The 12,338-nt window shown below is 42.1% G+C and overlaps 1 protein-coding gene across 1 annotated transcript; it reads left to right on the top strand.

Moving 5' to 3' along the window:
• The first annotated feature begins 8,592 nt into the window (after nucleotides 1–8,592).
• Nucleotides 8,593–12,054, top strand: LOC124121762 (glycine, alanine and asparagine-rich protein-like). Its single transcript, XM_046484819.2, has 3 exons — nucleotides 8,593–8,638; nucleotides 10,324–10,389; nucleotides 10,812–12,054. Exons 2-3 carry the CDS (start codon nucleotides 10,329–10,331, stop codon nucleotides 11,996–11,998), a joined length of 1,248 nt encoding a protein of 415 aa, XP_046340775.2. The 5' UTR covers nucleotides 8,593–8,638; nucleotides 10,324–10,328; the 3' UTR covers nucleotides 11,999–12,054.
• The last annotated feature ends 284 nt before the right edge of the window (nucleotides 12,055–12,338 follow it).

The following is a 12,338-nucleotide window of genomic DNA, read 5'->3' as shown; positions in this document are numbered from 1 at the left end:
CAGTTGGAAAAGATAGAAATTTTGAGTACAATATAAAAACAATTATTTTAGGGAAAATACGTACAAAAAAAAGTAGAAGATGACATTCCATTTGATCTTAACATATTTGTGCCATATCCAAAAGGGAAGTATCCTCTTTCCATTTGAAGTGACTTAATTTCCCAAAGTGCAATTGTCATCAAATTCCAAATGCCAGAAGCATTTCTACGTTGTAATTGTCGCTGTATCTGTTGGATAATTAGGTGTTAGTACAAATGGTCCATGAGCCAGACCAGATATTGGTACCACCTGGGGTGGCAAAATCTCACTATGATTTTTTGAAAGTCATATATCCATATGATGAAAAAAACCTTTGAAAGCAACCCGGGACTCACAGCTAAGTGGTAGTAATCACCACATAAAGGGGGTCCCTTGAGTCGAATCCACGGGTCCAGATTTCGGGATAAGGGAAACTAGAAAGTTGAATAACTTTACAACCAATGGTCATATGGTGAAGCATGACCACTCAAAATGTTGGTAACCTGATGATCTACATGTTGGTATGAATATAGGGTTAATACAGTAATAATGTAGGTCGCCAGAGGTCAAAAGGTCACGGAATTTGACTCCTGCTTAAGATATTACCACCTGTCAGAAAATATATTGCAGATGCCACACCAATGGGACTTCCTTAACCCAAATTGGCTATGATTGAAGCCAAGAAGTACCTAAGTCTATCAAAAGTCTGATAAAAGGAACTTTATTGTTTTTTGTGGTGTGAAAAAGAACGGTTTTTGATGCATTTTAAAACAAATGTCATCATGCGCTAAAAACATGTAAAAATTGTATGAAGTTGGGCTGCTTGAAATTAGTTAACATGAATTTATAACTCTCAACTTCAAATTATAATGGTCATGGGCTAGATGTAGTCAGAAGTTGTTTTGAATGTACATTGTTCTGTTTTTCGGGCTCACAAGATTAAACTGAAGGTCAAATTGGGGTCAAGTTGGATATGCTAACCGCAATAACATATAATGCAGTTATCTGTTGCATAATGAATATCAATATTTGATAAGATCAAACAATTAGACTGTCAAAAACTATTTGTATCACATTAGTGTTAGAAACTTAAGTCTTGTTTATTGTAGACTGAAACAAGGGTAGTTACATATGAATCTTGCAAAATATAGTACACCGTTGATTACTCATCATCTCGACCATTGTCAACATCACTCGCTTCAAATTCAACCTCGTCCTTAACTTGCTGATTGCTAGGCCTGGTGTGTCATCAACTTTCTGGACGTCAGCATATTCATTGCATGTCTTGGTTCCACCCTTCGTGTAAATTGAGGATTCCCAAGCCAATAATAAGGACATACGTATCAGACACAATCACAACTGCAGTAAAGCCAGAATCAGTACAGGTTCTCTAGGTTCAGGAGGACATTCACTGAATGACCCAATGTTCGGGTGCAAGGGTCCTGAATGGTATCCGACGTTGGGATCATCTGTCGGCTCTCTCTGTGCATTCTTGATTGATTCATCTTGATAAACATCAAACACCATGTCAGTATACCCACAGGATGTTCCTTCTCACAAGGCTGATGAAGGGATGGCTTTGGAAACTTCAGCATACGACATATTTAAATCCACCAGTACATTTTGAGTGCCATTCCATCAATTATACAAGCTGAATGAGCTCCTGTACACTGCAGTAAGGTAATGTCTGCTGATGGCTCCAGGCTCCAGACTGAAACCCTTGGTGCCTCCTTGTGCCTTCTAAGTACAAGAAATCGACAATTTGAAGTTGTGACATCCAAAATGACGCTAGGTCCCCTCATTGGTGACGAAGATCATTCTGATCCTAGTAGAAATGATCTGCCAAAGATATAAACTTTGGAGTGTGAAGTGCTTCATGGAAGGTCTCCTGGCATATCTTGTGAAAACGCATTGTCTCTTTTATCTTTTTGGAGGCTTTCCATCAGTTAAACCCATTCCAAACAAGCCGTTGCAGAGCCTCCAAAAGCAATTTGTGGAATCTAACAGCACGGTTTTATCTTCAACCATCAACTACACCTTCAACAGAACCTTCAGGGATCACTCCAGATTCTATGCAGAGGTCTCTTAACTCAGTTTCCTGAAAGTGTTTTTTTCTACCACACCTAACAGTGTGCACACTGTGTGAAATACGTCTAACAAAGGAACGATTCAGAGAATAGCTTCTGTTTCAAAATGTTTTCAGTGGCCGCTGCATTCAATGCTTGGTCCCAAACCAAAACAATGATCCCAAGGACTAGTGACGTTCTGATCTTCGGGGACTGACACAAAACCTTATGGACAGTGAGTGGAAAGCGATTGGAAAGCCAATCACTACATTAACATGGACCTGAATATTGAACCCTTTCAAGCTGCTCACAGTCTGGTTTGCTGAACAATGCAACCGTGATATCATCCATAGTAGGGTTTTCTTGTACACCTCCCGTTTCAGTTCCATGTAATCTACTATTGTGTAATCACGAGGTGGCGGACCAGCTTGTACTCAAGCATTGTAGATAGGAACCTGCGTCTTGACAGCCTTGATAGTTCTATGCTTCTGTGTTGGTTCATACAAGACATCCTTCAAATGCTGTGGACCATTTTGCTTGCACGTCGATTCCATTCACTTAGTGTGATGTCCCTCCTCGACTTAGTGCCTCTTCAAGTCAATCGATGTTATAAAACGCCAATGTTACTTGGACATTTGGTTGTATGCATCCTGGTAGCAGGATTTGTTTTGGGGGTTTCACCTTGATACATGTTCTGCCATAAACAATGTCCTACCCTATAGAGTCTTTGAATATGGTCTGATACAAGAATTGATGTGTCCGTGTCTCAAGTTAAAAGCATTTCAAGAAGAAGTTTAATGATGCAGGAATGGAGGCAGATGCATTTTTCACTTCTGTTGGTACTGGTGGCCAAGGCTTTGTAACATCTTACCCCTTGACTTCATTTCTAAGCATAACAAATACATTCATCATCATTTTATCAAAATGAGAAGTGTCTTGCTTGGCAGCTAGGAGCTGTTCCTTCAACTTCTGGTATTCTTTAACTTTGAATGAATCCCTAGATACGTGGTAGCAGAGCAAGACTAGTAAGTGAGTATCATCACCAACCAAGGTTGTTCTCTCAGTTGCTGCCTGATGTAAGGCTGTTTAAAAAAAGAAGGACATCAGCATCAGCATGCATGGACGGTGTGAATACCAGATTAAGTTTTTCACTCAACATGTAAATGAACTTCTTGTTTTTCGTGTTTGCTAGGAAGGTCTTTTTCTTCCACCTAAGGATCATGTCTTTGCTGCTCTGAACTTCACTTCCACCCTATCTACCTACACGTCTTTGATGAGTGTTGTCCTTCGTGCTTGGGCCATCATCATACCCATCAAACAACTCAGACTATCATACAACTATGGCCGTGCCACACCTGGACTGCACAAGCTATGCATACATCTGGCAAATTTCGCCATAGCTACAACCTCTTGGGCATGGTAACCACTGCAGCAGACAACCACCACCTATCACTAACTTTATTACTCAGACAAGTGGTACTTTGTCAACCGGTTAGACTTTTGCCCACATGGCATCTGCTAAGGCAGACTTGTCAGCTTCTCTAAACAAATGTGGTGACTCAAACGGAGAGCGAGGGTATGTACATAGTTCATAAGAAGACAGTGATGTTAACTCCTTTTCTGTAAAGGGGCCTTTGGCTGCTGTTATTAGTCTCTGAAACAAAAGTTGTGCATCCTTTGGCTGCTGTAATTGAAGTTGATCATCAAACGTGACAGTTTCCCCCTCAATTCTTACTCCTGTATTGTCATTCATGGCATTGATTTAGTCTTTCTTACGTAATGTTTAATCATTTACACTTTTCCCTTTCATCTTTTCCATAACCTTCAATCCAACCTGCTTTGCTTCAGCAGCATTGCTCTCACCAGACACCACTCCACTTGAAATTCTCTTCAATACCTCAATACATAAACGGTTTCCGTCACACAAATATTCTGTTATAGCTTCTGTGTCTTTCCGATCTCTCTGTTGTCTGGCATTGCTGCTCTCGTTGTGGTGTTCACCTGGAACGTAGATATGTCCTATCAGTAGTAGCTGTATTGATTCATTCATTCCTGAACAAGATGGCCGGGTCACCGACTAGCCTCTGAACCTCTGGCATTCGACGTCCTCTTGACAGACCACCAGTTATTTTCAGGCTACTCATCAACATTTGTTCAATGGCACGTCTCTTTCTTTGAACTTTATAAACATCATGTTGAAAATTTGCAGTTCGTACAGGTACGATTCCTGAAAAACTTTAATTCTCTGAGGTTGACTTATAGGTTTCCCACAGAACAGACAGTCTTCATTGAATTTAAATACATATCCATGGGACCGAAATGTACAGCGATCTGGTACATTTTCATAAATTTGATTTTCTCTTCCTAGCAATTCTTTAAGATCTACATATGAGCGACGACATGATGCGTAAATCTCTTGTCCACAACTGAAAATTAAGTCATTATCACCTGGTTCAGTTGCAGCTTTCAACAGACCCTTACACCCTTTATCGGTCAGGGCGACTGTATTCTCGCCTGAAAGAGGTTCATCATAGAGACAACACTTTCTTTCCATGTTAGTACTACCTCATGGCAATGAAAACTAAGGGGAGTAACTCTCATTGGCATTCTCTTGAACAGACATGCCTCAAATCAAAGTTCAAACCCATTGTTAAATTATGTTTGTGAAGTTGTTTTCTTTAGATAATTCATTGTTAATTTCAAGTACATATTTTGGGAAGGTTTTATAGCATTTAATTGATGCTTGATCAGCTACAAATAATATTTTTTTTTAAATTCGAAAATTATTCCCCACACATTTTCAACCCCCCCCCCCCCCCCCCCCCCCCCCACGCAGCAAGATCTGCCTTTTTTATAGTTTTTGTACAATCTCGTTCTAAATATACACATAAAAGCATTTCTATACCAATTTCTTTGGGGTTCATTTATTTTTTGCTTTATTTTGAATAGATTAAATAGTGTGTGTTTATAATTAAATGCCGCACTCCTCAAAATTCCAGATATACTACGGCCTGTAACTAATCGAGTCTGGACCAGGCAATCCAGTAATTGATATAATAAGCAACGATCATCACCGTCGGGGAGCGATGACACGCTATCAACCAAAGCCACCAAGCCTGACCATCCGATCCAACAAGCCTAGGTTGCTGGATTCCAATTATAACCCTGAAACCCCATGCTTTTGCACTAATTATAGACAAAGTGGTTAATACTATACATTATAAATCAGTCAAGTAAGTGTGACATATGTATCTATATCATACAGTCACATTCCATAACATATATACAACTAAACGGATCGCGAGGAAAAGTACCGATATGTAGTGATGGTGATAATTGTAAGATTGAACATGATTACCAGAACTAAAACGTCCTTAACACCAGGAAAACTCCCGTTATGTTGTCATGGTGATAATTGTGAGACTGTACATACTTACGAGAACTAAAACCTCAATAATGGAGGAAAACTCCTAATATGTTGTTATGGTTATAATTGTGAGATCATGAAATTCTATCGTCGAATTTGCATTCTCATCTCTGAGAAACAATACGTAAACATTGCAAGTTTTCCTGGAATGTGCACATTGATATATTCAGTCACAGGATCAGTGATTAAGTCAGTCAGACACTAAAACAATGGTCATTGTAGTTCCAACCGATACTTCTTTTGTTGACAGTGTCGTAAATGTCATGTAGGCAAAACGACATTTGCCTGCACATATCGACACAGTGATCGACTCTAGCGATCCATCCGCTAAACCGCCCTTTATCAAAGGGAAGCTACTCTAGTCTATAACACGCCAAGTTTGTTTTGAGTCTGTCTGACCTGGTTTAACGTTAATGATTATGCAGTCAAATATGACAAAATCAAACAAGGTAAAAATCTAACTGTTTTAATTCGGGAAGCGGCCCCAACAGAGGGAGTACGGATAAAGGCAACTGATACCGCTGGCTTCCTCACTAAATTGCATGGCCGTTTATATGTTTGCTTACACTGGTAAAGGGTTTCAGCTACGCGCCTATTCGGCGCCGTCTTTTTGTGTCTTTAACTTTGAAAATGATGTCAATTATCCCAGTAATGTGTCGACATCCCCGATAATCAAAAATTCCAACTCGGCCACCGATGGACAAGGGCGACGCCATGTTTGTACACATTGAAAGTAGTACCTACCTGACTTTTCATATGTGCATATTTATCCACAAACATCACTAAAAGATACCGTGTTTATCCTTTGGTTTCTGCCGAGAAACATATCCACATATCGAGTTATCCGTAGTTCGACACATCCGGAGTACACATCGTATACAATAAGGAGTATTTCGGGATGTACATCAACGTAACAGCCTGTTATACAGTTCGAGTTAATGACCTATCAATGAATTCCATTTTCCATTTAATGAGCGAGTGTGGTTTTACGTTGCTATACAATTAAATAATGCGGTCATATCACTTGTGACACCAAGCATGGGGGTCACACATTGTTGCATAGGGAAACGGAAACTGGGTCTCCTGTGTTACGAGCCAACGCTATACCCCCTGGGACTGCCTCCGTGTTCTAGTGGTAGAGCGTCCGCCCGGAGAGCGGAAGGTCCGGGGTTCAAACTCCGGCAGCGTCATACCAAAAGGCGTTAAAAGATGGTGCTTGTTGTTACCCTGCCTGGGGGCTAAAACAACGACTGGTCGGCTCGGGGTCAGTATGCTGTGTCTGAATAGGGTATTCATGTTAAAACTGCTGCATGGTATCTCAGTTGGCTAGCACTAGTACGAGCAGCCACACACACACGCACACACACAGAGGTGCATCGATGTCGTTATATAAACGAAATAATGTTGGATGCGACGTTAAACCCTATGGCACCTCACCTCACCTTTATCCCCTGGGCTAGCTCAGAGGAGCAAGTTTCTCCTTCCTATAAATCGAGTTAGATATTCACAAAATAATACTCTGATAATTGTACCTAATTCTTCAAAAGTATAACTGGTGTGTACATGACAGTGGGCTCATTACTCATTATCCTTTTCTTCCCAAATTCCAACAATCACATCTATAAAACTCTGTATTCAAAACTGTCCTCAATTTAAAAAATAAATTCGTTCTTTCTTTCTTTTTCCTGTGTCCAATCCTTTCATGGTTTTGTTTGTTTGTTTGTTGTTTAACGCCGCACTCAGCAATATTCCAGCTATATGACAGCGGTCTGTAAATAATCGAGTCTGGACCAGACAATCCATTGATTGACATCATGAGCATCGAACCACGGAAATGGAATACGATGACATGCATCAACCAAGTCAGCGAGTCTAATCACCCGACCCCGTTAGTCGCATCTTACGACAAGCGTAGTCGTCTTTTGCGGCAAGCATGGGTTGCTACTTAAACAATACCCTAGAATGTTAAAACCACAAGTCTGTACATTATATGCAGCAGTCTGTTTCTACATATCAAAATAAAATTCTGGAATAAAATCAAAATAAATCTTACCTTTCTGACTAGTTATATATTTGAGGACAAGCGCATATGGCGTGAATATACAACATAATATACATTTGCCTCGACCTAGAATAAAAACAACAGCCAAGTTTAGTTCTAAGCTTCGGTGTGACTAGCTGAGAGGTGATGATGAGGACACATGTCAATCCATCATCTCCGGGCCAAGGATGGTTCGGGACAAGTACTATTACCAATATCCGGGTGATCTGGTACCATAAACCCATTCCGGTGATCAATACCGATGGCAGCTCCCGTGTGAGGTTTTCCTTTTGGTGAAACGTGCCCTACTTTCCTCAATGATAACGGTAGTTTCGTCCCTCGATTTACTTCAGACAATGCGTTCCTCACCCCATTATCCCAGGGACACGCTCATTGATGTGTTTTCACCGGTAGTGGGTGAATTGGGAGAAAATAGCTTTGATTTGGAGTTGCATAGAAGGCCCTTAAAGCTGTACTATTGTGTTAATGAAGAAAGCGTCTTCTTGACATGAACGTTGTTCTTGTAAACGCTTCTGATATATAACTAACGAGGAATAGTACTCTCTCTATCCATTGCCACCTGGTAGGAAATCTGCATACGTTATGAAAGTGACACAACTGCGTGCAGTATATCCCTGAGTATGTATCAGTTTCCTTAACATATACATCTAGTTGTCCCATCCGAAAACAGTATATCTCATCTTCTTATCACAGTTTTGACACAAATATCACAAGTCGTCACAACGATTCCAAATATGACAATATTGTCTGATTTAATTATTTTTTCAACGTTTTGAATTGTTTTAAGCATATTCCTTAAGAGGCATGTTCAGATGGCAACAAAGACATAAAAATGTCAAACGCTTCGTTTTGCCTTGTGTCACACGTGGCACTTCTGTCCTGTCAGCGTGTCGCTGGGACCACACCGCAACCGTCGGAAGATGTCAGTGTGAGATGTCACGTGATTCGGGTGGACGCGAACCCAGGATCAACGTCCCGTTGCCGCCGCGCTACCTGGGGGTATATAAGTGACGGTGCAGGAGGCACCACAACAGCCAGTAGCTACGAGGGAGGATTCACTACCAGGTAGGTGTCAGTTGGACGTGTTGAAATTCTTATCTGGACACAATGTAACACACATCGCAATTATCAATCTAGACAGTGGTCAATTATCAATCTAGAAAGTGGTCAATTATCAATCTAGACGGTGGTCAATTATCAATCAAGACAGTGGTCAATTATCCTATCTAGACGGTGGTCAATTATCAATCAAGACAGTGGTCAATTATCAATCTAGACAGTGGTCAATTATCCTATCTAGACGGTGTTTAGTTATCCTATCTAGACGGTGGTCGGTTATCCGTCTAGACGGTGGTCGGTTATCCGTTCTAGACGGTGGTCGGTTATGCGTCTAGACGGTGGTCAGTTATCCGTCTAGACAGCGGTCCATCAGTAAGGTGAGGAGAGGCGAAATAAGGTTATTTCACGTATATAGCCACGTGCACGTCTTTAGATCTGCCTCATCTTGGTCCGGAGGAAAAATGTGAAATCTTCGTTTTAATTGGTTATGTTTGTTTCAGTCTTATGTATTAACAATGAATTCCATCACTTAAACAATGTACATTTGTTTACCTTACGCCGTTACCTACATGTACGTACCCCTGTCTGACAATATCAGCGTGTGTGTATGTGCGTATGTGTGTGTGTGTGTGTGCGTGCGTGTGTGTGTGTGTGTGTATGTATGTGCGTGTGTGCGTGCGTGCGTGTGTGCGTGTGTGCGTGCGTGCGTGTGTGTGTGTGTGTGTGTGTGTAACGCGTTAGGGACTGGAACTACGATCTGAAGCAAGTAATCGATAAATATCAATCTTTGGAAATTGATGACAAAATGCTCTTCCTTGTTTCATTCCAAATAAAAAAATATGTTTGGAACAAATTTTCTTTGTATCGATATTTTGAAATAAGAAAAATACGTTTAGGTCCCACATCAAAGAGAACAGTTTTGTCTGAGACTACCCACAGCATATAAAATATTCATGAAAGCTCCCTAAAACCAACTAAAACGGTGTAAACAATCTGCTGAAGGGGTACATCAATGAACCTCATATATTCATTGACATAACACAGACAGCCCTTTTAAGAATAGAATATGTTAATGATAACGTCTCTAGTCAAATTATACCAATGTGAGTACAGGTATATTAAAAACAATCGCCCAATTAAATGTGTGTTTATTGTCCATACGAGTGAAGGACTGGTATCCGTACCTAGATTACAGATGTCAGGCAATGTAATGTCGATCATTCCCGCTGACATGATTACCCAAGAGGAATTATGATTCACACAAAACGATAATGTTGAATTAAACGTGAAATATGAAGAACGTGTTCACGTTTGAAATATTTGAGGACGAATTTGGTTCAGTCCAACTCGTGTAAGAAATAAACATGTTCAAGAAACTGAGGAATATAATTCTCGTTAAACATGTCTCGGCAAATTCGATTCAGTTAATTCACCTAGCACTGACTTGTCTCCCAAATCACCGCGTGTGTGGTGTGTATCAGGCTAGTAGTTAAGGATTACTTAAATTACATAGGTACAATGCCTCAGTTTCACGTATAAACCTTACATTCGCACCAAACTGTGGAGCGTATTTCTTCTTTGAGAATCCTTAGATTTTTCAAAAGGTTATCTGTACGTTTGAAACATTTCTTTTCATGCCGTGTATTCATGACAAATGTCCCTATTTTACAGAAGTTTACCTTTCATTTCAGCCACAATGTTGAGGGTCCCACTGTTGGTTCTCTGCCTCGCTTTCAGCGTGGGTGCAGACTATTACGGTAAGAAAGATGGATTGGGGAGGACCGTTGGTTGGGGACTTTTACAGTTTGATGATATGATGATGATGATGATGATGATGATGATGATGATAATGACATGTGTGCGTGTGGATGAGAATGGGGATGTGTGGAGGGGAGGAGTGGGAGGGTTTAGAGGACATGGATGTGGATTGAATAATAATTGTTTGGCACCATATGGACAGGGAACGGTACTTCCACTCCTAAGAAACCTTCTCTCAAGAGCAGCTAGCCCCCTGCTCATCTACAAAGTTCAATGTCGACACTGGAAATACAAAGTAAAATTAATCCATCCAATGTGAAGTTATATTACACATCCCAAAGCTACGCACCTTTGTGAATAATATCCTGACCTCTATGCCAATACAAACATAAAACTGAACTACTTTTTGAATGTATTTTAGGCTATGGCTGGGGTCGCGGTAATGGCGGCGGAAAGGGTGGAAACGGCGGAAACGGTGGAAATGGTGGAAACGGTGGAGGAGGTGGTGGATCCGGCAGCGCCAGGGCCTCAGCTTCTGCCTCTGCTAGTGCTCGGGCAAACAGTTATAATAACCTCGTAGGACGGCTCTCATCTCTAGTGGATGCCAGCGCCAGTGCAAGTGCCAGCGCCAATGCTAATGCAGGAGGCTTTGGGAATGGAGGCTCTGGAGGAAATGGTGGATTTGGAGGTGCCAGTGCCAGCGCTCAGGCCCAAGCACTTGCGACAGCCACTGCCGAACTACAATCGGCTCAGGATGCTTACGATCAAGCCAGCGCTTATGCCGAGGCCACGGCTCAGGCCTCTGCAAATGGAGGAAGCGTTGATGGATCTGCTCTTGCTAGTGCCACTGCTAGTGCTGCGGCTTCTGTTAATGCTCGTGGATCTTCCATCATTGCCAGGGCACGTGCACGCGCCGAGGCCGTGGTTCGATCAGCTCGGAGGGCTTTCGCCAGTGCTCAAGCTAGTGCTGAGGCTTCTGTTTCAGCAGTGCGTTCAGCTGAGGGCAGATCAAGATCTTACGCTAGAGCTGTTGCAAGAGCACGTGCTGCTGCAAGAGCCTCCATTGCTGGAGTTAGGTCAAGTGGAAGTGCTTTCGCTTCTGCCACCGCCAGGGCAAGGGCTTCAGTTTCAGCTGCCGGAAGAGCAGTTGCCAGAGCTCGCGCACAGGCTGTCGCCAGTGCTCGTGCCAGGGTCAGTGCATCAGCGTCTGCATCAGCTAGAGCTAGTGCTTCTGCCGCTGCTGAGGCCCGTGCTTCCGCCTACGCTCGTGTCCAGGTTGCTGCTGCAGCTGCTGCCAGAGCTGCTGCCTCTGCCGCCGCAAGCGCGAGTGCCTCCGCCGGAGCAAGTGCAAGTGGTTCCGGTTTCGGCTCTGGTGGTAGTGATGGTGGATTTGGTAGTTTTGGGGCCTCAGCCAATGCTGCTGCCAGTGCTTTCGCCCAAGCTTTCGGAAGTTCAAGCGGCGGTGGTGGAAACGGTGGAAACGGTGGAGGAAACGGTGGAAACGGTGGAGGAAACGGTGGAAACGGTGGAAATGGCGGAAACGGTGGAAATGGAAAAGGAGGAAACGGAGGAGGATACTACTACGGTTCCAGTGATTACTATTACTAACTTTCATTTGTGCGTCATCTGTCCTCACTTTACTCAAATAAATTCTTGAATTTGTAGTACTTGTGTGTTTCACTAGACGAGATTTACAGTTCAAAGCTCATCATCCATGTATCCTACGCTTGTAAATAAACTCACTGGGGCATGAAAAGGGAATTTGAAATTCGCATTTTAGTTTTATTCATGCGTTATAGTTTCATGTTGTGGACATGAAATGTGAAGCGGTTGGGTACCTGTAAGGTGAGAGTGTATATGAAGTTTGTACATTATGTACATTACATCGGGGTTACACAGCGTGTGCTATGGAGGAAGGGAAACTGACATTCTACATGTTTATGGAAGT

The sequence above is a fragment of the Haliotis rufescens genome, unplaced genomic scaffold (genome assembly GCF_023055435.1).
Source record: "Haliotis rufescens isolate VD_foot unplaced genomic scaffold, xgHalRufe1.0.p SCAF_27, whole genome shotgun sequence".
Classification (NCBI taxonomy): Eukaryota; Metazoa; Mollusca; class Gastropoda; order Lepetellida; family Haliotidae; genus Haliotis; species Haliotis rufescens.
Note: the sequence above shows the minus strand (reverse complement) of the source record. Positions and strands in the feature narration are given on the sequence as shown.

What these genes read in the sequence shown, in the direction of transcription:
- LOC124121762 (XM_046484819.2), top strand. Translation starts at nt 10,329, where the DNA reads ATGTTGAGGGTCCCACTGTTGGTTCTCTGCCTCGCTTTCAGCGTGGGT. An exon ending in CGTGGGTGCAGACTATTACG is followed by an intron (nt 10,390 to 10,811) that starts GTAAGAAAGATG and finishes AATGTATTTTAG; the next exon opens with GCTATGGCTGGGGTCGCGGT.